The sequence below is a fragment of the Fukomys damarensis genome, unplaced genomic scaffold (assembly GCF_012274545.1).
Source record: "Fukomys damarensis isolate Sample0158 unplaced genomic scaffold, DMR_v1.0_HiC HiC_scaffold_25, whole genome shotgun sequence".
Lineage (NCBI taxonomy): Eukaryota > Metazoa > Chordata > Mammalia > Rodentia > Bathyergidae > Fukomys > Fukomys damarensis.
Genome location: NW_022900937.1, coordinates 18,865,868 through 18,893,578, shown reverse-complemented (window position 1 = coordinate 18,893,578; position 27,711 = coordinate 18,865,868). Strand labels below are relative to the sequence as shown.

Below are 27,711 nucleotides of genomic sequence, written 5' to 3'. Positions count from 1 at the left end.
AAGCTGTCTGATTTAGTGTGATCTCAAGCATCCAGACAGTGATTTTGCTGTCGTAATTATGTGCAATGAAAGAGCTAAAATCAACTTCTTTACTACTAGTGGATCCCTATTTGTAAGCAGACACAGATAATCTTAATGGCCTTTAGAACTTGAGGGAGACAGCCACCACATGGCTGTCAACTGGGTCCTCTGTGAAGCTTCGAAAAGCTTTTGTGCTTGAATGAGCTCTGGCCAGGGCTTCTGCAAATTTGAGGTGCTCTGGCTAATGGGCTGCTTTGCCTGTACTTTCAAATAAAAATGACGTCTGCAAGATCGGGTGGCCAGTCACATGAGTCTGGCCTCAAAGGTTCATTTTAAAGCACGCTGCATGTGACACAGGAGACAGCTAAGCATAGTGACTGGCAAGCAAGTTCACCAGTGCTTCTTACGCATCACTAGTATTTTCAAAAGCAATAGAGCTCTACAAGCACAGCAGGTCCTGAGCCTACGCGAGGGGGTTGCAGAACTGTGGCTTTTCTCAGCTCTGCAGACCTACACGGGGGCCCTGGAAGCTCGCCTCTGACCTCTTTAGCAGAATGTGGTGGTGGGCTAAGCATTCTCTGAGCTCAGTACTCCCAGAAAGAGGTTGAGCTCTTTGACTCCCCTGGACTTGCTGATGGCTCCTGTTTTCCTACCTCCATAACCCTTGGCCTCCTCGCTTTCCCTCTGACCCATTCCTTAAGACACACATTCTTTCTATCGCAGTAGGCAGAAGCAAGATCTTCGTCGTCCAGTGCACTCTGTTTCCCAATGATCCAAAGAACCCCAAGGTCACAGTGGACTTTGGAGAGACAGAAATCTAACAGGGTGGGCTTTTTTGGTTTTGTTTTATTTTTTTGGTACTGGGGATCGAACTCAGGACCTTGCACTTGTGAGGCAGGTGTGGTGCCACTGAGCTGCATCCCCAGCCCCTAACAAGGAGGGTTTTAAAAGGGACCATGCAGGTGCCTAATCTATCATCACCTGGATCAGCGGAGAGAACAACCAGCCAAAGTATCTGAGGGTGTAATTACAATCAAGTTTGGGGAAGCAGAAAAGCTACCAGTGACAATTTAATTTAGAGAAGTTAAACAAGTTAACATCTCTTTGCAAGTAATTAAATGTTTAAACAGATTTTTCTCGAGCCGTTTGGTGGTGTTTATTAGCCCCCAAACATTACCACCTCTTGTACATAAAGCCTTCACTGAGAAATGAGATGCCTTTGAGTTTATAGCTGCTGGGATTAGACGAAGGGAAAAAATCCAAAAGCACTATTTTGATTATAATTGACACCCCTCCCTCTAAGATCCACACCTGTTTCTTGTATTTCCAGCCCCACTATTTACTTGCTTTTTAAGCAAAATGTTAAATTTCAATTGCAAACCGCACCCCGTATTTCTTCTTAGGTGTCTGACTGGAAAACCAAACCAGAGGAAATGCTAAACCAGGACGCCCTGCTCTGGCATGTACGAGGAAATGCATAAAATAACAGGCGTTATTAGAACCTGGGAGAAAACTCATGTTTTTAAACAATTACTAAAGCAGTATAGTAAAAGCATAAAGACAATTTCTGCGCCAGCTTGTTTCTCTGAAATTCTCTCTGCCACTGAACAGCTAGAACAGATAATAACTATTAGTAAATCAAACTCCTCTGCAATATCCAGCTGTGCCTCACGCATTTACATACAGATAGAATGGGTATATGTTTTTAATATGTATGGGATACGTACTCTTCCCACAGCCGAAGTGCATGCTACAAAGGAGGAGGAGAATGGGAATCGGATCAGCATGAGATAATAAAGTGGCCTAGATAAAGTATTAGCCAGCAATTGATCTCAAACCAGGATGCTGCTTCTTCTGACCTGATTACTTACTATGCATAGATTCCATTAAATAGAGCTTAGATGTGGGACGCTCCCGGAAATAGTCAAAATGCATAGAAGGATCTACAGCACTCTGCACCCAAACTGTGACCGCGTGGGTGCCTGCAGCCCTTGCCTTCCCTGCTGGAGGCCGGGCCGGCATTCAGGACAGGCTGGGAGGTGACTGGGCTGTCTGACAGCTGATGGCAGCCCCACCGTCCCCCAGGGAGGGTCCTTTCCTCCCCTCTCCCACCCCAGCAGGTGGCCTCTGAGGGAATGGACCCCCCCTGCCAGCTGCTTGTCTGGTCTTGGCCACAGGATGGGATGGTGATGAGGGAGCTTAACAATCACTCAGGGTCATGGTCCCCTTTGAAAAACTAGCGACAACCATGAATTCCTTTTTGCAGGAAAAAAAAAAATGCGAACCCCCATCCACAACACGATTTTACATGTGATTCCAGGGGCTCTAACAGACCTCCCAAAGTCACAGACCTTTGGTTGAGGCCTGAGGATCCAATGCATCCCTTCAATTCTGCAGAGGAAGAGGCTGAAGCAGAAGGGAATGGACTGTTGCTGGGGGTGAGGCGGGAAGGGCCGTGGCAGAGCCCGCTCCTGCTGTCACAGCCCCCCAATCCCTGCCCCAGCTACCAAAGACACTAAAGGAAGAGTAGTTCCTTGGAAGGAATTCCTGTGGTTTAGAGAAGCACAGTCTACGCAGTTGTTTCTCATCTCACCTCTTTACAAGTGTTTAAACAGATAGTCTGAATAGCAATATCAGACTAGGAACCTCATATTTCAGTGTCCAAGCCTTAGGTTGTATCTCTGTGAACGGAAAGGTCTGACGTTGATTCTCTTGGTCCCTTCGATATGCTTACCGACCTTATGGGAAAACTGACTCCCTCTGCATTATCTTCCTCTGGCTACAGTCACCACAATCCTTCTTTGCCCGTGGGAACTGACTTGTCTCCATGCAAGAAGCCAGGACACCTCTGCAGTCAACTGGAGCCTGCTGAGCATTCTTTCTGCCACCTGCTCAGTCTCTACTGCCTGCAAAGTTCCTTCTAGGTCTGGGGGCACCAGGTCATAGAGTTGGGGTGGCTCCATCATAGGTCTTTCCTGTGACTCACACCAGCGTGGTTTTCAGGATTGTAGTCATCACAGGAGCAGAGAGTTGCACGAGACTGGTTCCTACCGGTCTGGTCTCCAGCATGCTGAATGTTCACAGCTACCTGCATGGCTGGTTCTATTCGTGGAGTTTAATGCTGACTCCCAGTTTATGCAACAGGCTCTGACAGAGCTGAAGAAAGGTCACACTTTCCTCAGGCCCAGACGCTTCCCTGCGTTTGAGTAGGAAGTGAATTTCAATGAATTTCAAGGGAATTCACTCAACAAAAAAGGCCCACACGGGAGAGTGTCAGATGGGTGTGCTGCAGTACTTCTATACAAAGCCCACATTTTTAGACATGGATCCTAGAGTTCCTTATTCCAGAGTGGAGTTTCTTAAGAGATGGCCCAGCTGGTGGTGGTTATGTTTCCTATTTGAACTCCATGCTTGTGGGCTTGGAATTCTATTAGGTCATTGTCACATGGGCTTCTGTTTCAGCAGGCACCAGAAGCTTCCTGTTGGTCTGAAAAGGTTTGGGGCCTACACTCAGGGTTGGCCTGTCCTGTTTCCTTTGCTTGGAAAGGTCCCTCAAAAACTCTTAAAATTCAACCGGTCCTCCAAAGGCCCTTTTCAAATGCTACCCCCTCCACACACAGAGCTCTCCCTGGATGAATCCCACAGAACTGGGAGTCCCCGTATAACTGCTGCTTTGTCCTAGTTACTGGTGAATCTGCTGCACCCCTTGCAAGACTATCCATGGGGAGCTTAGTCTGTGTCTCTGGCTGGGCCTAGCATAGGACTGTGCACTATACAGGATGACAAATATCTGCCAAATTCAATCATTTACCTGGTCCTGAGATCTTTTAAGCAGGCGTGGATGCCAATGATGGAACTTTCGAGTAAATTCTTTATGTAGCTTCATGGCTACACACCAGAAAATTGTATCAGCTCATATCTACTGGTGCGAACTTAGGGCATGCATGCCACAGCGGGCTGCTTTTTTTTTTTTTTTTTTTTAATCATTGAAAGATCTAGAAGGTTTGATATCAATGACTGAGACTTTGGCACTCTCAAAATGTGAGTGTTAAGGGAATTTCTTGGTCTGATTTTATGAAACTTCCACTTAGGACATAAAAATGTACAACTATCTGAAGAGAGAGAACTAAGTAGAAAGAACTAAGTAGAGAGAACTAAATAGCTAAACAACTAAATAAATTGTAGCATTAGGATTTTCATGGTCTCTATAACCTGGAGCTTTACATTTCATCTTTGAGACTGGCATGGTCCATGATTTTAAGACTTGATATTAGGCATCCTGGTATACACACGGTGACCCCAAAAACAGAAAGGCAAAGACAGCCTGCGTGCCAGATGCGCAGATCCTGTGGGCCAGGCCCAGGAAAGGGTGATCGGGCCCACCCATCCTGCTGCATTCTGACTTCCTCGGGCTGGGAAGTGCTGCATTCAGTCAAGGCCTCACCTGGAGTTCATTTAAGAGTTCCAAACGGTGAATCTCTGACTCTCAGTATTTACACACGGCTCCATCTCTGATTTTCTCCCTCTGATTTGGAAAATGCAAACCCACAGGGAAACCTTGACAATCCTGCAGGCCTCACAGCTGATGCGGGCCAAGCTGTGTAGCCCACGTTGGTACCCTGCTGGCTGGAGATACCGCGCTTGGGAGATAAACTGCTCTTTTTACAAAAGGCGGAGGCCCCCACCCACAGTGACAAATGGGCTCTATGGTTTGTGCATTCCAGAGGAGGCTCCCGGCTTCCAGATGGGAGCACCATCAAATAGGTTGCAGGCGGAGAGGGAAAGGGAAAAATTAAAGCCATTAATATGCTGGAAGGAATAAAGGAACTGGTTCCCGAAGCCTGGGTCCCTCTGACGTGACCCTGGTCCAAGGCAAGGGACACCTCACTTTCTTTCTCATCCCTTACTGGGTCCAATCTTTTGGCAAAAGTCAGGCAGGGGTCAATCACCTTACCACAACAGCCCTGGCCCCATGTTCCTGCCTCCTCCCTGAGCCCTTTCCAAATGAGGGTGCCGCCTACTGCAGTACCTCTGGGAATAGTCATTTAAAGCCAAACAGGGGCCAGGGATTTAGCTCAGTGGTTCCACCGCCTGCCTTGCAAGAACAAGGACCTGAGTTCAATCCTCGGTACCAAAACAAAACAAAAACAAACAAACAGACAGTAGTATTAAAAACAATGTTGACTTAAGTATAGGATGGTGCTTCATGTGATGATAGCTTTCATTGTACTTTATTGATTTACTGGTACTTATTAATTTAAAAGGTGGGACAGCACACACCAGACTATACAGATATATATCAAAAGACATGTCCTTCCTCTCTTTCTCACACACATGTGTACACGGTGCACACACACACACACACTCACACACACACACTACATCCACTTGCTTCCAAGGCAGCGAAAGTACTCACCCCTTCGCCTCATCTTTATGACCTGCCACCCGAGAGGCGTTCCTTAGCTGCACATACATCTGTACACAGTTATGAGTATACGCATGATCTGCAGATGTTTTATTTATAAGTGGCCAATTCACTGGAGCACTGAGACATGCATTTACAGATACCTGTTTTATAAGACCTTCTTCCTTTGTTTTAACAGCTGAGCTATCCAGCCATAGCATAATAATGCACAAGGTAAATAGGCCTCCATCTCTAAAATCTGTTCCAAGTTTTCTCAAATGTGACTAACTGCAAGAATTGCCCAACCATCAAAGAGATAAAAAAAAAAATCAAACCTGCACCAGTTTAGTCCAGACAATGACACCTAAAGTATAAACTGCAGAGATTTTAGTGGTGAACTTTAACTTGAAACTACCATGAAAACTGAGGTCTTGCTCCAGGGTGATACAAAGAAGAAAAACAGTTATTGGGAGAGTTCTCTCCAAGGTAAAAGTACTTTCTATGTGGGAACGAAAACTGCGTTATACAGAAGTATTTAGCAGGTGAAATACAAAGAATGAAAACCTCTGACCTGGAATCTGTAAAATGCAGATTATTTACCGGGGTGAAAGGTAACCGGCAGGGAGTTGTGGCTATAGTCACATGAGGGCAGGGAGTGGTGCACAAAACATCGGAAAGAGCAGAGTACAATTATTATAGTAACGCTCCATCCCAACGTCATCCTAACAGCTTGTGCATTGTCAAATCAACAATCTGCACTAAATAAATGACCATTTAGGGATTGTTAGGGAGCCTCTCTGTTCCTCTCCCTGCTTGAGTACAAACTGTCATTTGCAATCAAAGCAAGCTGTCTTGGAGCTGAGAACACCGCACTCACAGCCGTGCAGAGTCTCTTCCTGAGGAAAGACCAAAGATTCACATTAACTTGATCTTTTGCAGCCAACCTCATTTCATTTTTGCATGAATCCAAGAGGACTTCCTGCCACGTCCAGCCATTCCTGTCGAACTGCACTAAGATCGTGAACACAGAGCCCGTCTTCTCTGCTCCCAGGTCTCTGCCCCATGGAAGGTGCGGCAGGCAGTGGGGACACAGAGTGGCCCACATTAACTTTGTGACTCTCAGTGAGGCAAAAGGAGGGAGTTCAGTTTCAAAATAGTGGTGAGTTTTTCAAAAGCTAAAACAATAACTGGAGGGTAGAAGCTTCAAAAACACCTACCCAAATGAAGACAGTGATGTTATCTTTCTAGGGCTGGTGGATTTTTAAAATTCCAAGCTGATCTTTTTAACAGAAGGTTAAACATAATATAACTGGAGAAATGTAAAGTAACCAGGAAAATTTACTTACCATTAATTCCTCAGGCGCTGGCCTTTCTTTTGGCTGTTTTCGCATGCTATAGTGGGGAGAAAACAATCCGCATATTATCTGTATCATCTGTAAATTTTTCATCATTAACTTCCACTACTGACTATTTCCCCCTGTATTTGGATGTTTTAAAAATCCATAATGCTCAACTCTTGACCATAGTATTAACCTAGTCCTCCTTTCCTTTTATGTTGGCCTTTCGTCAGATTTCTGAATCAGAAATACAACTTTTTTTAAATTTAATTTTTCAATACAAAGAATGAATTTAAATTTATTCTTATTCTACATTTGAAATTAGTGTGGAAAAATGGCAGTAATATTCTCTTCCTGACTCAGTTATCTATTTATTTCAATCTTATATTTAGGGAACAATATACTTCTTTTTTGGTAATTGGGATAAGACAATAAGGAAATAAAAAGAACTGTGAAATCAAATGAGAAAACATCTCATTCGTTCACTGACTCCCAAGGATAAGTAGTATATAACAGAGGTTAGGAATCTGGTAGAGAATGCTACAAAATTACAAGTGGGTTTTTATACATTATCTCCACTCGAATTTATTTACTCATTTAACAGCTATGGGGCAGCTAAGTTTAAGCTGCTGAACGAATCACATTCCTTATGCAAATAGTTCTTGTTTTCCATCCAATTGGGATAATTAGTAGCTGTGCCATGTACTCAGCTATACGATGAAGCGCTGACCAAAGTGACAGAGGTGACTGTGTGTAGCTGCCTGCTCCAGGGCTGTATCTTTTCTAAACTCAGGCTGTGGGATGAAGTCAGGAGAAGAGATTGCTGCTTTGATCACTTGGGAAAGAACACAGATGCCTCTTGTTCATATAAGGTACCCTTTAATAAGCAGAAATGAAACCCTCCATGTAGTCTTTGCATTTGCTGACAGCACTTTTTTTTAAAATAGAGAGATTTAACGATCATTTGGTAAACAAGAATCGCCGTTATGAACCATTAATGACATCGAGGACATTTGCATTCCCTATAAATAACCATATGCACCTCTCAAATACTGCACCCGTTAGCAAGTAATTCAAGCCATCACCAGTGGAGTTGGTAACAGTCCTAATCTGACATTCCAAAGTAGCTGTATTTCTTGGGGAAACAAGGCTATTACCCACTATCATTTCTGCTTCAGCCTGACATCTGTGGAAATTTCAGCACAGGTTATCCCTCCCTCCGTCTCCATAAAACTTTTATATAACAGCTTATTAATTTTCTTTTTTTTGGATAGGATGATAACAAAGTCTTAACCACTTTTCTTCCTGGCTGCCCAGACCAGCTGTGCCCCCAGGTTGGTCTCAGACCACACAGACAGCCCTGCCCGCTGTCACAAACCCAGTATCTCTGGAGCCGGAGAGGGTGGGGCCCAAGCAGGACTGTAGGCAGCAAGGCAATCGAAAGGTCTGTTTTCCAATTTGTGTGTTGCAAAGTGGGGCATTCCCATGATGCGCTTCTAAGTGTTTTTAGGAACCCTATTTAAAGGAAATTAAGAGATGAATATGTTTCTGAATACTGGCTATAACATCATTAAAGAGCTTCGAAACAGCTCAGGATTCCAGTTTTTAATCAGTATGCCACCCCCCCGGCATGGCATACTTTGGAGACAAAAGATTTGCAGAATAAAAACAGTTTATAAAAGCTACAGAATATTATAGAAGTATTTTAAATAAATAGAAACAGTGTTAAAATTGTTTCAAGTGGGGAGGGCTTCTTCCTCACATTTTCCCTGTGTTATATAAACTGTATGAGACATTTTTATTAAGAGGTAACATATTACACTTAGTCAAAAAGGTGATAACGCTTGACATTTATATTAAGGAATATTTCTTGGCTTCACTTTAGCGTAATCATCAGATGCATCATGGGGGAGGAGACTGTACAGCCTGGGCCCCGACTGTGCCACCTCGCCTACCCGAGGACCAAGGGCTCCCTGTGGCCGGGTCTGCATGCGCCACGGCCCTGACCCCTGGGGGGGACTCTGATGAAGGGAGGAGAGAGGAGCTGAGGTGGCTGTGAAGGAGGGAGTTCCAGAAGGTTCCCTGGTCTGTCTCTGGCCGTGGGGATGGTCATTCCTGTGTAATCCCCCGTGCTGGGGTGAGGGAGAGGGCAGTGCAGTGCTGGCCTCCAGAGGCCACAGGAGCCCTGCAGGAGAGGGAAGAGGGGGGTGGTGGGGAAAGGGCCAGTAAAAGAACGATGCCTTCTGCCGGGAGGAAAAAGGCACAAGGCTGGAACAGAACCTTTGGCAGAAAAATGCATGTCCTTTGGTATAAAATAACAAGGGGCTGCCCAGAGGCTCAGGGGCCCCTTTGGTCTAAATCCTGGGTTTCCCTTAGCTCCTCATGGGACGAAGTGGGCCTAATTGAGCTGTGTCTTCATTGGCTTTCAAACATCAGAATCCGGGGAAACGGGACCCCACTATTGTGTTTAAAATATAACCACAGATAAAAGTTATTTACTGAAAATCCAATGAATTAATAAACTATGCTGCTTCCACCAAGTGACAGGCAGTTTTATGGGTAACTTGAGGTTACATTAATAAAAATATGCTTCATATGTCTGTTCAATAGAGGCTATAAAATTGTACATTTCTCAGGAAAAAACCCCCACCCAGACAGGAAGGAACAGTGCGGTGCTCAAAGGAGGAGCCCGACTCTCAGCAGTTTATTAAAATAGGAAGAGCCTCGGAAGTACATTTATGACCCTTTGTGTAAATAACGTTTACATAATTTAAACAATTTCTTCAGCTTTGCGGCCCCATCTGCCCAAGGCCCCAAAGTCCCTCCCGTCTCCAAAAGGAAGCAGGGAGAGCCATAAGGTCTCCCGGAGCGGCCGAGTTAATGGCATGTAGCGTTTACATTGAGGGCATGGCATGTTTGCAAACGAGCTCACCACTGAGTGATGAAATGTACAAATGGCTCGGAGAACTCTCCAACCGGAAGGACGGGCGAATCCTGGGATGGAGGAAAAACAAGTCACCAAAAGTCAGGACGATTCTTTTTCTGTCTGTTTCGTCCCCCAACCCCTGGGAGCCCATTCGGAGCAGCAGGATAAAGATGAACATCACGACACGAGGCCTCACCCAATTCAAAGGACCGGCTACACCCTCCTTCCACACGTTTAGGCAAAAAATGCCAAATTTTGAGTCCCGCACATCTTTCAGTGGTGAGAAACATGACAGCAAAGAGGGAGGGGAGGTGAGGAAAGGACAATGATAGCCACAGGGTAGGGAGGAAGGTAGGGAAAGTGTAAATGAGAAATTAATGATGATTTAAGTAACACACAAATGGTCTTGTAATTAACAAAGAGCTGTGAAATCATTCTTGTGTTGACCTTTGTTTCTTTTACTGGATTTGCTATTTATTTACACTTTCCTGTTTATTTACATTTATTTGGATATTCAACTGCTCTTAACTGCTTGCCCCTACACTGTACATTTGTGGGGAAACATCTTTCTCTTACTTTAATAGAAAGGCATTTTAGGGGAAGCTTTCCTCTGAAAGGGAATTTCAGCCTCTTCACGAGTCCAGGCCAACTCGTCATAGGAGGAAGCCCGTGGATTAAGGACACAATGAGCAACTCCCGTCTCCACGACCAAACAGAACTGGGACAGTGAAGGGAGGCACCCAAAAGAGCAGGAAGCCACACAGCAACACACAGCGACCGTGATCACCTAACACGGGGAGCAAAGCCCATTAGTGTCTGCACAAGAAGGCTTTAAGAATTTAGGAGTTTTTCCAAGAATGACAGAGAGCGCCAGTGTGTTTATAGTGTAACAGCTCAGGATGTAATGAAATTACACTGCAGAGTACTTTAACAGTCATCTCATTAGACCTACAGTTGGAACAAGAGAGCCACATAAAGTAGGCAGCTGCAAATGACTCTATTCTCATTTGCTATTAAAAATACCTTTCGGCGCCTTTTTTCCTCCCTGACATCCCCGCACAAAGTGCCCTGCAAAGTATGATACATGCACCTATTTAAATTAACAAAGGAATGACTTATTTTAATCTCACTGTGCTTTGGAGTGCTTTGGCCATTTGGATGAGTAATATATCATTACATACAACCTTCCAGCGCTGCAGGCAAGAAACTCAAAGCATGCAGCATTTGGTGGGAGCCAAACAATTTCTCTAGCACACAACTGTGTCAAATGCATGCATGTATTCATTATTGAGATCGAGAGGAAATGGCTTTGATGTAGTGGAAAAAAGAAGATGATGAAAGCACCTCTGCAATATGCGTGTCATTATCAATAGTGGCAGAGAGATACAATTGCACAGCCTCCTATGTGATTAGTAAATATACATATAATTGCTGTGGCCAATTATCAGAAAAATGAGATCGGTAATTACAAGACAGAAAATTAACTAGAACTCTTATTAAGGCTTTGTTTTCAATTCAAACAATTGGAAACTGCTGGAAAATACAATTAAATAAAAAGGAACTGAAGGGGTCAAGCCAGCCAAAAAGGGGGGAAAAAATCTCTAAGAGGTTGATAGAAGAATAAGAACGAAATGTTTCTTGGCTTTTTGCACACCCATCCTCTCTGAATTTATGCTATTCAGCCAGAGGATGGGAAGGTTAGTATTCTAAACTTAAAATTTTCATCAGTAAAGAAAGGCTTCCAGAGAGAAAGGAAAATGAGAGTGAAATAAAATCTTGCCAAGTTCAAAGGATCCATGCTGGCACTACACAGAGAGGACATGAAAAACGGGCTGGCGAATCAATCTACTCAAAAGAAACAAGGCACACAGTGACAAGACCAGCCCTCCATAAAGGTACTGTGAAATGGTCACAGAAGTCCCATTGGTTTGAAGAGCAAAAATAAAACATGATATCAATTTCAGCTGTGGCCTGTTTTAGGAAAGTCGTATATATCACTGGGCCTGCAAGATGCTAGCAGGTCTAGTTCAAGAAATGGCATTTTATCGTCTCAAATACCATAACTAAAAAGACAGTTCAAAATTTGAGGTACAGAAATTATGGATTCTGACCAGGAAGCTTCTCTAAGCCATTCCTTTATAGATTTTTCTTTTTTGGAGTTTATGGTACTGGAAGTGTCTGAGGGGCAGGAGCCTTAAAATGCAGTGTTTAGGAAAATAAAAGCCTGTATGCTGTCTTAATGTGGCGGAATATTTACAAAGATGGTTACAATTTCGGGCCGTTTTTCTTTTTTCCCAAGATCTGGTATAAAACACGACGCTAATGTTAGTCTCATTTCTAAGTATGGTACAAAGAGTAAATTAATGAATTATAGACCAGGCAACCCGATGAAGATGTCATTTTACCACGGATGAGAAAGGAAACGCGGAAATGTGACATCTTGCATGGGTAGTTAATTTTATTTAAGACCTGATATTGTAGCCTGTGAAGTTCCTCATACTATAAAACTAAGGAACACTGGGTGGTACCCATGAATAATTTATTTCACTTCTGGAAATGCTAGCCCACGTCGACTTCAGAGAACCACAGAGAGTGGATTCTCATCTCATTGGCAAAGAACCACTCATCAAAGATGCGGGGCGGGGGGGGGCTTCTCATGTCACATGGACAATGCCAGGCATTCCTTTTTACTTTAAAATTCATGTCTCTTGCATACCTTGAGGAAGAATTTTCTGAGCTGCAGAAGACTGGCTGGTAGGGGGCATTGGGAACGACCCACATAACCCCAGACAACAACAGCCTCGGAGAGCTTCCCTAAAAGTGTGCAGACCACAGGAGTGCAAAGGAGGACACCTGAGAACCTTCGCTTGCTGAAGGGTTTTGAAGCACGTTTTTCTCTTTTTAAAGAAAATAAAATCAGAAGTTGTGTAGTTCAGGATGTCAAAGAACCTATCTGTTATTTAGTTCGAGCCTAAGGGAAGGTAGGAAGGCAGCTCATACTAACTGTGGCCTTGGCTTCCTGCAACTCACAGGGACACCACTCCATCCTTGTGGGGCCCCAAGGGGCCTGAGAACCATCCCAGGAACCCTATAGCATCCAGCAAGGTGTTTGCTGCTACTTATCAAAAACATGGGTTTGGGAAAGATGGAGAAATACATTTGAAAAACAAACGTGAATTGAAGAAGCGGTTACACCAACAACTCTCAGAACTGGCTGATACTGACTCGAAATTGTTAATAAAAGTCACTCTCTTTAAGACCCTGGGTGCCATACTTCACCTTAAGGGCTTTTTGGGACACTTTTCTGTTGAACTTCTAAGCATGGAGGTGGTGAAGGGCAGAGTGGACGCAACCTTAACCAAAAGCCGAGAGTCTAGTCCCAAATCAACTTTAGAGCCCTGCTAAGGGGACGAGAGCTGGATCTTGTTATCAAGGAGGCAACGGTTACATAAAAACAGCTGCCATAAAGCTTTTCAGTAAGCAATTCTGGTCATCAAGAAGGACAGTCTCCAGGTCTCAGAGGTTTCGGTAACTACCTGGACAGCCTGTTTCGCTAAGCAACTGGAACTCCAGCTCGCAGTATGCCCGAACGGTGAAGGACAATGGGAAAGAAGTTTGAGTGATGCCTTTGCCTTGTGAATAATGAACGGTTCAGGAAGGTCAACCCATTACAACTGAAACTGTTTAATTATTAATTATGCGCAATCTATGGGCAAAAGGACAAGTTCAGAATGTTTAATGTATGCTAACTTCAACTGGACTCTCTCTGGGTGTTTTGTTATTAGCACTTGTCAGCAAGGTACTCAGGCATAAAAAAAGGCAAGCAGCAGAAAATCTGTGTGCATGTGTGTGCCTGTACCTGCTCACTCTAAGAGCAGGAGGAAGAGGAGGCGGAGGGGAAGCGGGAGGAGGTGCCATCTCAACATTAGCTGCCCTGAGCTCACATGCAGAGTTGTCAGGAAGTGCATTTTGTGGCCTTGAAAGCAGATACTCCAAATACAGAAAATAGGAATGCGAAAAATGCTTTTGAAATGACTTCCTTAAAGGGGAGATCATCATTTTAGAGGGATTTTATATTTTGGTGGTATTAGAGGTCTACGTTGGGGCCTCATGCTAGGTGACTAGCCCTGAACTATACCCTAAGCCTGTGATACCTTTTTTTTTAAACCATTATGTTTCTTAGCTTTTTGTTGTTGTTGATGCTGGGAATCTAATTCAGGACCTTGCGCTTGCGAGGCAGGCAGTGGAACCACTGAGCTAAATTCCTGGCCTAATGTTTCTTAGCTTTAAAAGGACCTATGTCTTTAATGTTTATTACTAACACCCCTCCCCAACACACACACACACACACACACACACACACACACACACACATAAACAGTGCAGGGAACAGCAGTAAAACCTGAATACAGTCAGTGGGTTGTATCTCGTGTCTAAGTCAGTTTCCTAGCTGTGATACTGCACTGACTCTTACCACCTGGGAAACTGGATGTATGAGTGTACACAGGATTTCTCCAGAATCTTTCATACCACTGCATGTGACCCTAAACCTATGTCAAAAAAGAAGGTTTAAACAGATTAAAGTAAGGGACTATTTTTTTGGTACCGGGGATCGAACTCAGGTCTGTGCTTACAAGGCAGATGGTGGCACCACTGAGCTAAATCCCTGGCCCAAGGGGCTATTTGTTTTACAAAAAGCTCAGTTTCTTAGTGGAACTCTGTTTTGTGCAAAGAAGCCTGGCTCAAGTATACTAGTGGGAAAAAAGGGGACTTTTGTTAAAAAAATACTCCTGAGAACTCCATTGTGGCCTTAACTCCTAATTAAAGATGACCGTGGATGGAACTTGATAGTGATGTTAACTCAGACCCTGATGGATAAGCACACGATATTGTAGTAAAGTGATATATTCATCGTGGATGTATTCATTCAACAATTTTCTTGAGCACCTACCACGGGGAAGACAATGAGTCCAGCATTGTGGGTTGGCTGATACTTGATCTATATATGAATAGAATTTGTGTTTTGACGGATGAGATCTGGATCCCTAATAAACAGCCCCATAAGAGGGAGGGAAAGCCAAGCAATACTGCCAAGGCTGGGTGCTCCAGTGGTCCTGGGGGCCCCACGGGTCTGATTCAGGTTGGTTGGTGCACCGAGTCCATGGAGGACAGTGGTGGGAAGGCAAGTGTGGACTCTGGAGAATTTGAATTTGAGTTTTGGATCAGGGATGCTCTACTGTCAAACTATGCAAATATCCCACAATGTGAAACACTTTTGGTCCCAAGCATTTTGGATGAGGGATGAGTCAACCTGTACAAGAGTCTGGAGGGTGTGAGGTACTTTCTCTGCACTCCTACTTTCTTTGATGTGGTGGTCTGTAACCTAGTCGCTTCTCCTTGGGCAGAACGGACACCCCTTCAAACCAAGATTATATATGTACTGCCAGTAAAACATAAGGGAGATAGAAGACAACTACTCAAAAATCTCAGGATGTGGCTCCACTGCTGAATATTAAGGCCAGTTGTACCGTGGTTAGATTAAACCAGCCTGAAAAGTTAAATAAAACATGGCAAGCCAGCTAACTTTTAAAAAATAGCCCATTTCTAAATTTACTGCAATCTAGGAATCAAGCCCAAGAATGACATGGAGTCCAATATGCTAATCATGTTCCATATTTTAAAGGTAAATCTTTTGCTAGTTGTGGTGGTGGACATCTGTAATCCCAGTACTCAGGGAGGCTGAGGCAGGGGGATCACAAGTTTGAGCTCAGCATGGGAAACTTAGCTACTAAACCAGATTCTGTCTCAAAAAAAAGTGAATCTTTTAGTTCATGCCTGATGTTTCTATGGCCTGGCCCAGTAATTTCTAGTTCTAAGCATTAGGGTAACTGGCATAGTAATCTTAGGTTTTTCTGTTTCTATCTGCAGTGTGGGGATAGAAGGTCGTTTGTAATTCTGGTGGCTTCATGTTGGGCACAGTAGCACTTGGTCTATCACAGCCCAAACTGGCTTTTGATCCTCCACTGTGCCCTGCCTTAAAGTAGTGTTCTTGGGAGACAACTGTCAGAGGCCACAGGACGTATCTATGTTCTTCTGGGGGAGAAAACCTAGTTTGTTTTTTTAATCCAAGCAACAAAAGGAGGGACCTTTGCCTTAAAATATCTTCACAGAAGTGAATCTACAAATTCAAAGCTGCCTATCTACAGTGTAATCTAGTGGCAGAGTCTGGGAAGTCAGCGGTGTTAATATTTTAATGTTCTTCAAGGTCCCCCTATCTGTAAGTTTCTGCTGTGCTAGATGGTGACTGAGACAAGTGGTGGATGGTCAGGTGCTCCAGGCTGCTTGGACAACAAGTCAGTCCTGTTTAAGATACAAGGAAGCTATGGCCACACAAGCAAATTGGCTTATATTCAAGGGATGCCAGTTAAACATAGAGTTTATGTAAAAATGTGGCCACATCGGGAAGGGTTGATCACTATTTTTGGCTTTAAGTATATTTGTAATTTCACAATGCAGATGGGGTGGACCTGCTCCTTGGTGTTATGAGGGACAACGCTGGGGTGGGCTAAGGCTCCGAGGTTAGGGGGGTTTGCAGAGGACATTATCAGAGGAGGAAGCCACTGGCCCCCAGCTGGAGACTACAGAACCATGGTTTCACTCATCCTGATCCACATCAAGCCCTGAGCAGGCAAAGTGAAAGATGATTCAATTTCCACACTGGGTCAGCCCCTCCCTGCTCTGGGTTGCTAGATGTGACAAATTACATGTGTGGGCATTTTGGTGTGAAGTTCTGTCCACTGGGTCTGGGCTCACAGTAGCAGCTCATTTAACTTGTCTCAGATGGGCCAGGAACCAGGGGCTAAAGGCCTGAATTTTTGCCACTGAAACATCCCCCCTTACCCATAAACCCTTCAGTCAAGGAGAACCAGCTGTTAGCCAAGTGAACATTACTACCAGATGGCTTATAAAAGACACGAAATATAAAAGAACAGGTCTAAAGAAATCTGTCTCTATGTAATTGAAATCTGAGATCATAGATTTTTTTTCTATTTTCTTTTTCTCCTAAATGTGTTTTAAAGTTCTGAGGATCAATCTTTTGGCAATAACACCACAACAAATTCTCCAATTAGTCTACTTATTTTGTTGTCATTTAAAATATTACACTACTTAAGATTTTAAGAAAAACATATGGCAAAGATCTTGGTATTTTTAAAAATTCCTAAAAACAGGTGGATGGAGAATCGGAAATGGATCAATCTTTTAAACTATGTTTGCAATTGTGTCCCTTCCAAAGCCAATGAACATCTTTTTTCTCTTTTTATTTTAGGTCTCTCACTGGTTATAAACTACAATGCTCGGCATTAGTTAGAGGTGCCTATGTGAGCAGCACACACACATACTCACAATTATACCCACACACTAACATCACATACACCTCCCTCTTTGGGGGCTTAGGCAGCATAAAACATACCGTCTCATACCAAGGGGATTTCATTTACAAAAGCAAAATCCGTTATTGTCCTCTTTTTTCTGTGGCTTCCCAATGCATTTCTATTGCTTTTTCATCAAATGCTGTTGCAAATAATCAAGCATGACCACTGACATCCACAAGATTGAGTTTTAGGAACCATTAAATGAGCTCACCCTCGTGGGAAGTCTCTTGCTCAGGCTGGTCTAAAGGTAATTATTCCGCAATTCCTACCTGTGGTATTACCTTGTCCCTATATAGTGTTTGAATTTCATACTCTGGTAAGGTCAGTTTTTTTTTCTCCTCTGGAAAAGTCCAGCTACACATGTTTGATCCAGGACCTAATTGTAATGTTAATATACACACTGGCATTTCATTAGGTGCTACGTGCAAAAGTGCTGACTAAAGCAGCTCTTAGATGAAAGGTAGATCACAAAATATATTAAACCAAAACCAGACAGGAGAGCTAGAAGAGAAAAATAACCCTTAACAGGTTCTGAAATGAGAGGAGTAATTCCTCTTTGCATAGGTAAGGGCATCTGAACCACTTTCACAGTGTTCAAAGTGCAAGAACCTGGCAGGTCCGCGTCCTGAAAAATCAACAAGCCATAACACTATCAAGTCAGACTGAGAACTCACTGGAAACCCCAAGTCCACACCGCCACACCGTATGTCCTCGGAATGTTCACTCAACTATTAGTTAAAATAATTACTGCCATTTGCCACCTGCACTGTGAGCTACAGATAAGAGGAGAAACAGAACTTCAGTGAGTGTGGCGTCTGAGTGCTGGTGGCATTTTGTCTACACATTTTAAAACAAATTCAAAGGCTCCATCGGCTGCAATTCAGAGGCTGCGAATTATATGTGAATCTGTGCCATCCTTGGTTCCATCCAATAAATAACAGAATTTAAAGCTGGCTGACGGAGATACGTCAGTTTAAAATTAGTTAATAAAAGAGGAACAAAGAGGGGGGAGATGGAGGGAGGAAGGGAGAGAAAATGAAGACAAAAATAGAACTACATACTGTGAAATGAACAAGTTCAGTTAGAATGTTCATCAGGATTTGGAAACTCATACTGCCATCTGCTACTCTGGACCTCAGAACATCAGGGATCTCGTGGGCCCAGAAGCTTCCATTTCCAGGAGGAAGGAAGACTTATACTCCCTGGAAAGCTGCCTCCATTCTGGAACGGAGGCGACACCCCAGCCGACCAGTTTGGAATCGCTTTTGAGAACATTTCGCTGCTCACACACGCGTTTCCCTGGTTTAGGGAAAATTAACGGCAGGCAAAACGATTACAGCAACTCGGCAGTGAGGCGGCGCAGGGCCCCAGCCTGAGCTGCTGGGTAACTGACCCTGGCATCCAACTTGGGCTCGGGGTGTGGAGGTCCCACCATGGTGGATTAAATGGGCATTGTCCTACGGCTGGGTACGACTTTACAATAGAGCAACACATGTTAAGTGACAGCAGCCAAAACTGGCCCCACCAGGCAACTGCTCATTCACAGAATGTTATTCAAAGGCCTCCACCACCAAGAAATTAATTCATTAATAATACATCAGGCTTCCTGGACAATTCAAAGGGAACAACACAAAGCTGCTTGTGCCTGAAGATGCAGAATTTTTCCTGGTTAAAAGGGCCTCACAAATCTAATTGACTCACTGGAACCAAAGTGATGGGGATGTTTATGTTAACAATTTGGTTAGTAAAAAAGAAGAAATGGAGAAAGTCTAACTGCTGAATTCAGTCGATGCCACTAGGAAATAATAAAAATAGAGATTTGAAGCTGCAGCTAATAAAATCTGATTTTACATAACTGTGTGTTTAAAAATTATTTTTCCCTACTTCAAGTGACTGTACATCTTCCAGAAAAACATTTTCTTTTAAAGTATTTCTGTAACATTTTTTAAAAAGCTCACTTCTTTCTTACTCCTCCCTCCCAACAACTCATAAATATGAATTAAATATAATTATAAATGAACAGAACATTAACTTTTGGATTGCTGCTGTGTTTTGGTAGAATGTTAATGTCATTTCTAAAGCAACAGTTATTACCAATAGAAAAAAGTAATTACAAAGGAATCCTGGTCTTCAAACCGGCCAAACTGCATTAATTTAAACACACTGGACTTTTCAAAAGAGGTATTAGATTTCTAAAGATTGCCTTACATAAAAGAGGAATATCAATTTTCAGGCTCCTGAATATATATTCCTCACAGTATGAGACGTAGGTCTAGTTAACAATGTTGCTGGAAGCAGGATCATTGTGTGTACCCACTCGCATTAACTTACCAAATTTCTAATGCTTTAGTCATTCACTCATACAAGTTGCAAAGACCATGGAATCCTGCATCAGAACTACCTTTACAGGAGTTTACAGGAGTGGTTGGAGTGTGGGCCGGTGTAGGGGGAAGCTTTCGCCAGCATGGGCTGCTGGAGGGCTCAGGCCAGTGGGCTCCCCCTTCTTCCAAGGCTCCAGTGGAAGGAACAGGCCCCCTTTGTATGCTGGGAGCAGGACCGTAGACGGTCCTTGCACTCTGCACTAACTTCAGAAGCCAGAATCATGGCAAAGTCCCTCCAGCGAAAGACAAGAGGATAGGGCTGGGGTCTTAGCTCAGCAGCGCCTGCCCCTTCCTCACAAGTATAAGGTTCTAATTTGATCCCTGGCATAATACAAAACAAAACAGCCGGGGATTTGACTCACCTGCCACCTGCCTCGCAAGCACAAGGTCCTGAGTTTGATCCCTGGTACCACCAAAACAAAAACGAAAACAATACACAAGAAGATATCCCCACCCCTACCTCCCGGCCAAATACGTAGATGCTACTTTCTGAATTCCAGGGAGATGTTGCCAGGCAGTCATTCTTACCTATTGTCACGGGCACATGCTATTTTCATAGACCAGAAGCTTCTCAGTTACCCTGTCCAAAATGAATGATTTTGATTTTTTTAAAATACAGGTCTATGAGCCAAATATTTTATGTTTTAGTAGAAATATTTCTTCTTCTTTTTTTTTTTTTTGGCCAGGGATTGAACTCGGGACCTTGTGCTTGTGAGGCAGGTGGCAGAACCACTGAGCTAAATCCCAAGCCCTAGTAGAAATATTTCTAAATCCATTTTCTTTCCTGGCAACTTAAACAGAATAGAATTCTATTATAGTAATTCTTACAGACTTGGAATCATTTGCATAGACAGCAAAACTGAACTAAGTTGTCTTCTTTTATAGCCTTACAACAAAAACAAAAACCCTCTTCCTCTGAGGTGGAAATGTTCAGCTGTCATTGTTTGTTTCCATCAAGTCAACTGCAGTACAGGGGAAGGAGCCTTACTCTGATTTGTGACTCAGTTTTCTCCTCTGTAAACTGCATTGTTGTAGGAAAGCAAAAGGTCTTGGGAAACACTGTGGGTGCCTGACTGCACAAGCCCTGTGCTTCATTCCAGATTCCTCCTCCCCACCTCCCTTTGTATCCAATCACTCACCAAATACAGTTTATTCTCTCTCCTAAGTATGTTCCAGCCATGCTAAGGCCATCCTAATTGAAGCCTCATAATTTTTTTTTTATCAGAACCAGTTTCTTTACTGTTCTTACCTTCCACATCGTACTCAGAGTGATTTTTCTAACACATAATTCTGGTTATGTGGATCCTAACCTTAAACACCTTTGAATTCTCTCATCTTGCGTTCCCGATAGGCATGGTGCATAGAAATTCCTTGAAATTTGGACCTTGCCCCAGCTCCACAACATTTTCACAGGTACCCAGCCATAATGAGTTCCCTCCCAGGGCTCCAGGCCTCTTGCAGGCAAACTCCTACTGGTTCATCCATCTCCAAACCCCTGCACAGTCTCCCTGGTGGTCCTGTTTCCTTCACTGAGCTCTTGGCCTATTTCTCCAGCACTTTGTACATGCTTTTATTATAGAACTTACATGGCTGCAAACACCATTAAATGCCACATTGTGAGTGGTTAGAACGACAGCCACTGTGGTTCTTTGAGAGCTCAGGCCATCCAGTTTTACACTGTTTACACTGCCTGAACTAGAGACCTGTTCATTTATGACTCCACCTGTCTGCTTTCCTCAGTAGAGCAACAGCTCTTTAATGGTGGCAGCTATGTCTCATTCATTCTTTATCCTCAACAACTAACCCTGAGATTGATAGCACAGGCCAGTGGTGGTGAATCTATGGCATGTGTCAGAGCACTCTCTGTTGGCACATGAGCCAAGTAACCCCAGCAACCTAAGCTGCCCACACTGCCCCAGCAGCCGAGCATTCAGGTTTGATTGCAGGGTTGGTACTTTGTGATACACAAGTGGGTTATGGGTTGCAGTTTGGGCACTTGGTCTCTAAAAGGTTCTCCATCACTGCCACAGGCTATTGTCAACGGCCTGCACACTGATCTACGGACGCTGAGGACTTTCATAGGTGCTGTGGGGAAGGGGGTGGAGATCTAAGTCTCCTGATGTCTCACCAAACCAGAGCAGCTTCATGTTCATCTGTTTTCTACAGAAAGCTCTTGAACAACATGCAAGTGTCAGGGCTCTAAAAAATGTGTAAGTTGGGGATTTAGCTCAGTGGTGCTGCCACCTGCCTCACAAGTGCAAGGTCCCAAGTTTAATCCCTGGTGCCCAAGAAATAAAATAAAATAAAAATAAAAAATGTGTGAAAGTTAACTATTGTATAAATGGGAAGATACAATCTGATTTGCAATGTCTTAAAAATATTACTTTAAGGTGCACCTGCCTGACAAGTGCAAGGTCCTAAATTCATTTTCTGGTACGGGGGTAGGGGAGAAAGTAAAAAAAAAAATTTTTTTTTTTTTGGTACCAGGGATTGAACTTTTATTACTTTAAGGTGCACCTGCCTGACAAGTGCAAGGTCCTAAATTCATTTTCTGGTACGGGGGCAGGGGAGAAAGTAAAAAAAAAAATTTTTTTTTTTTTTTGGTACCAGGGATTGAACTCGGGTCCTTGCACTTACAAGGCAGGCCACTAAACTGCTGAGCTAAATCCACGGTGAAAGTAAAAATATTACTTTTAGGTAAATCAAAATCACAGTGAGGTATCACCTAACACCTGTTAGGATGGCCAGTATCAAAAAAAAAAAAAATCAAAAGATAACAATTGTTAAAGATATGGAGAAAAGGAAACACACAGTGTGGGGCCGTGTTTGGATAGTCACCCTGGAAACTATATGGTGGTTTCTCAAAATATTAGAACTAGAACCGTCATATGATCCAGCAATACCACTTCTGGATATTCCAAAGGGAATAAAATTATTATTTTGAAGACATTTATATTCTCATATTCACAGCAAGACTATTCATAATAGCTAAGATACAGAAACAAATTAAATGTCATTTGATGGATGAATGCTTAAGGAAACTTGCTGTGTGTACACACACAATGGAACATTATTTATCCCTAAAAAAGGAAATACAATCACTGCAACAACATGAATCGATCTGGAAAGACATTCTGCTGGGTGAAGTAAGCCAGGCACAGAAAGACAAATACTGCATGGTCTCATTTATGTGTCAAATTTAAAAAAGCTGAACTCATAGTAACAGAGAGTAGAAGAGTGGTTACCAGGGTAGGGGCAGGGGAAATGGGAAGATGTTGGTCAGAAGGCACAAATTTATAGTTATAAATTAAAAAAATTCTGCAAAAAATTTGAGCACAGTGGCTCACACATGTGATTCCAGCTGTCTGGGAGGCTGAGGAAGGAGGATCATAAATTTGAGCCCAACCTGGGCAACTGTGGCAACTTAGTGAGGCCCTGTCTCAAGAAAAAAAAGGTCAGGTATACCTTCAACACATATAATTTCCATTTGTAAATCACACCTTAAAAAGTTAGAAAAAAATCATAATACATTACCCAAGGCACATTTGTCTTCAAAACTTATGTGTACCTTCAACTTGCTTTAACCTGTCTTATTCATTTCTCATTTTCCCACAAATAAATCAACACAAGCAAAAGACAAAACAAAACAAACAACAACAAAAACCCCCAAAACAACCACAAAACCAAGTAAGGAGAGAGACAAGACTGTTACCATACACTGGGTAAAATCCTTCATTCAGGAACATGTAGTTTGCCTGAGAGTTCACCTAGAATGTGTACGAAACCCAAAACACACAGTGGCTCTTGCAGAATCACTGAATACTGCCACGGTGCCAAGCCAGTAGGCAGGAGGGGCAGAGGCAGGCCACAGCTCCAAGAAGGAGACCTCTATCTCTGTGTGGGGGAGTCCTGAGTTTCCTCAGAGGTCTGTAGCTCAGACAAGGGGGATCGACAGGAGTGGACAGGACAACAGAGAGAAGGGCTGGGCAAGACAGGGAAGGGGTCCCTGGCCTGGGGCCTGCCTTGGGTCCTCACAGATGAGGAGGCAAGTGTGCTTGTCTAGGATGGAAACAGACTTTCTTGGCAAATGAAATAAAACAGACCCCAAACTAACAGTCCATCATTGCAAATCCCACTTACAAAAGTCTGTGCATTCTGTAAGTTCTTAGGCCTCTCCCCAGAAACTTAAAGCCCCTGCTGTTTACCTATCTGCCTGGACAGCATATGTGCATCATCACAGTGGTACTCAAAAGTCATTATGAACGCGGACAATCACTCACCCTCCAAAAACCTGAACTCACAGGAGCCTTCAACAGAGACTGCCACTTAAACGTGGCCCCTAGAAGTTTCCAACAGATGCCGGTGAACACGCCCAGGACCAGAAGAGGACAGCTCAGTGAGAAAGAGGACCGAGGATTCTGCCCACATGAGCTGGGAAAACCAAGAGGTAGCGGAGGTATCTGTTCTACAAGAGGGTGGAACATGGACAGAAGAGGATGAGAGGAAGTGGGATGGGAAATGGAGAAGGAAGGAAAAGTCCTCTTTGTAACTACGTATCTAACAATCTTCTAGTATTTCTTCTCTGCCCTGTTTTCCACACCGCTCCGCCTCTGCAGAATCATCTTTGAAATCAGCCCTGCCTACACCTCAGCTTCTGGGCAACTTGCTGGAGGCTCTTATCCATAAAGCCTTCTGGTCTCCAAAGGCGCCCTCTGCTCTGGCCCTATGCTGCTACTTTCCACTTCTCACACCACGAATGCCTAACTGCCGTCCAGTCCCCAGCTCAAACGTCATCTCCTCTTCGAAGCACTCTTTGTTACCTTCCCACCTTTTCCAACCTTCCAAGCTCCAGTCCAGTGAAAGGCAAAAGTTCAGCATGGTAGTATTAGCAGCTTTGTTACAGTTGTACCAAACCCGATTTCACTCATGAGTCTGTCTGCCCTAGATCATGACATCATCCAGGGTAAGCATTTATCCCAGCAGGTGGCCGCGATCATGGCCCAAGTGGGAGCTCAGTAAGTGTTCCCTGACAAAAAATAAAATGTGAATTTTTCTAGCAGGCCTGATCTTATACAAAATGGAATGTAGTTTATGTTTGTCTTTGCTTTTCTTCTACTGAGGCCCATCCTCCCCAGTTGAAGACCTCTATCCTGCAGCACAGTGTGTAAGAATGGAGGACATCACAGAGACACTTGCTTCTCCTGCTTTTATCTTTAAAAAATATCTATTTCTTATTAGATGTTTGCAGTACTAATGTTTACACTGACCTTCCGGAGTAGGGACCTGTATTTAACATGAACTTTAACAGGAACTTTTAAAAAAGTTGAAATATTTTTCACATAAAATTCACCCTTTTAAAGTATACAATTCAGTTCTAAAACATTTCCATCACCCCAGAAAGAAACTGTTATCCCAATTCCTCTTTCCCTCTTATCTGCCTTCTGTCTGCTAAACTACCTCCCATCTCCAAGGATTCTCTGTTGTGGATCTTTCATTTAAATAAATTACACAGTATGTGGCTTTTTGTGTCCGATTTCCTTCATTTAGTACATTTTCAGAATATATCTATGTTGTACCATATGTTGTCAGCATTTTATTCCTATTTATGGCTGAATAATATTCCATCATGTGGCTATATCCCATTTTTTGTTATTCATCAGCTGAACTTTTAGATTCTATTTTTTCCTACTTACATATATATTAGTGCATATTAGTTTTATAGCATATGAAATGTAGCATGTATTTTATAGCATACTGTGGCACTTTCATACATGCATATGTACAAGTAGATTGTTTCTACTTTTTGACTGTGATGAATAATGCTGATATAACATTAGCATATCAATTTTTACGTGGACATGTTGCTTTCAAATTCTCTTGGGTGTGTACCTAGGAGTGGAGTTGCTGGATCACATAATTATAATTCTATGTTCAAGTTTTTGATAAACTACCAAACTATTTCATAGCAACGGTACTGTTCTACATTCCCATCTACCTTGTATGAGGGTTTCAATTTCCTCACATCCTTGCTAATAGTATTTTCCATTTTTTTATTATAGCCATTGCAAGGGGGGATGAAATGGTCTCTCACGGTTTTGACTTAAATTTCCTTAATTAATGATGAGAATATTTTCATGTGCTTATTGGCCATTTATATAGCTTCTATGGATGAATGCCATTCAAATTCTTTGTCCATTTTAAAACTGATTTTTTTTTAACCTATTGAGTTGTAAAAGTTCTTTATATATTCTGGACACTAGACTTTCACTGGGCATGTGGTATGCAAATATTTCTCTCATCTTGTAATTGTCTTTTCGTTTTTTAATGGTGTCCTTTGAAATACAAAAGTATTACGCTGTGTTCAACTTCTTCTTGCTTATGTTTTTGGTATCATGTCTAAAAAATAATTGTCTAATCTAAGATCATAAAGATTTTGATTTATGCTTTCAGAATTCCTTAGTTTTAGCTTTTACATTTAAGTCACTGATCCATATTAACTTTTGTGTAAGAAGAGTTAAGGGTCCAAATTCATTTTTTTGCATATGGCTAGCCAGCAGTCCCAGTATTATTTGTTGAAAAGCCCATTCTTTTGTCATGGAATCCTCCTGGGATTTTTTTGTTTGTTTGTTTGTCAGAAAACAGAAACTACACGTACATAGGTTTATTTCTGGATTTTCATTTCTTTTTTTTAAATTTCCATTTCTCTCTCTTAAGTTTTATCTTTAATCTACTCACACACTATCTTCATTACTGTAATTCCATAGTCACTTGGTTTGAAATCAGGGAGTACGACTCCTTTTCTTCCCATGATTGTTTTAGCTGAGTCCCCTATGCTTCCATGTAAAATTTGGGATCAATTTCGCTATTTCTGAAAAAAAAAACCTCATGGGAACTCTGACAGGGATTACACTGAATATGGAGATCAACTGGGAGAATACTGCCATCTTAACAATATTAAGTCTTGCATTCTGAGAACACAAGGTGTCTTTCTACTGTCATATATTTTAGCTTCCTTCGATGATGCTTTATAGTTTTCAGTGTAAAATTTTTAAAAAAATGTATCCTCAAATCTTTGATTCTTTTTGATGCCATTGCAACTTAAACTGTTTTCATTTCATTTTGCGTTGTTTGAATTACCTACTGTTTGGAAAGACAAATGATTTTTGTGTGTTGATGTTACATTCTGCAACCCTGCTGAACGTGTTCATTAGCTAATAATTGTTTTGTGGATTATCGAGGGCTTCCTATATATAGCATCACAGCATCTGAAAACAGTTTTGTTCGCGGTGCTAGGGATTGAACTCAGGGCCTCACACAAGCTAGGCAAGTGCTTTACCACTGAGTCTATACCCCCAGCTCCTGAAAACACAGCTTCACTGCGTCCTCTTCAATCTGGATGTCCCCTCTTCTTCATAATTAACTGCCCTGCACAGAACCTTTAGCACAGTGCTGAACAGAAGTGGAAAAAGTGATCATCCTTGACTTTTCCCAGTTGTAGGGGGAAAACATTGTCTTTTACCATTAAGTTTGATGACAGCTGTGGGTTGGGTAGATGTTTCTTATCAGGTTATAGAAGCCACGTTCTATGTCAAGTTTACTAGTGTCTTTACTATGAAAGGGTGTCAGATGCTTTTTTCTGTGTCTGTTGAGACGATCACATGATTTTTGTCCCTCTTCTGTTAATACCGTATATGACACTAATTTTCATCTTTTGGACCAAACTTGCATACCTGGTATAAATCCCACTTGGGATTGCATAGTTCTTTTTATATCCTGCTGGATTTGGTATATCTGTATTTTCTCGAAGGTTCTGCATCTATATTGCAATGGGATACTGGTCTACAGCTTTCCTTTCTTGTGAAGTCTTTACAGAAAATTTTTTACTCAAAGCATCCTGGTAATACCGGCTTCATAGAAGAAACTGAGAAATGTCCTCTCATTGTTTATATTTTGGGAGAATTTAAGAAGAAATGGTATTAATCCTTCTTTAAAGAGGTGGTAGGGGGCCAGGGATTTAGCTCAGTGGTGCCACCACCTGCCTTGCAAACTCAAGGTCTCAAATTCAATCCCCGGTTCAAAAAAGAAAAGAGGTGGTGGGTGGTAGGATTCACCAGTAAAGTGATATGGTCCTAGGCTTTCCTCTGAGGGAAGTGTGTGTGTGTGTGTGTGTGTGTGTGTGTGTGTGTGTGTTTGTGGGGCGGTTGGCACC

At 42.7% G+C, this 27,711-nt stretch overlaps 1 protein-coding gene across 2 annotated transcripts in view; it reads right to left on the bottom strand.

Moving 5' to 3' along the window:
• The window catches only part of Map2k5 (mitogen-activated protein kinase kinase 5), a 243,336-nt gene that overhangs the window by 22,576 nt on the left and 193,049 nt on the right, over nucleotides 1–27,711 (bottom strand). The window contains exons 20-21 of one of the 2 annotated variants that reach the window (XM_010643297.3): nucleotides 9,695–9,756; nucleotides 6,772–6,817 (exon numbers count right to left, since the gene is read on the bottom strand). In XM_010643297.3, the coding sequence (XP_010641599.1) occupies nucleotides 6,772–6,817; nucleotides 9,695–9,756 (108 nt within the window). The remainder of the gene's footprint in view (nucleotides 1–6,771; nucleotides 6,818–9,694; nucleotides 9,757–27,711) is intronic. The other variant, XM_010643300.3, reaches the window with a different exon arrangement.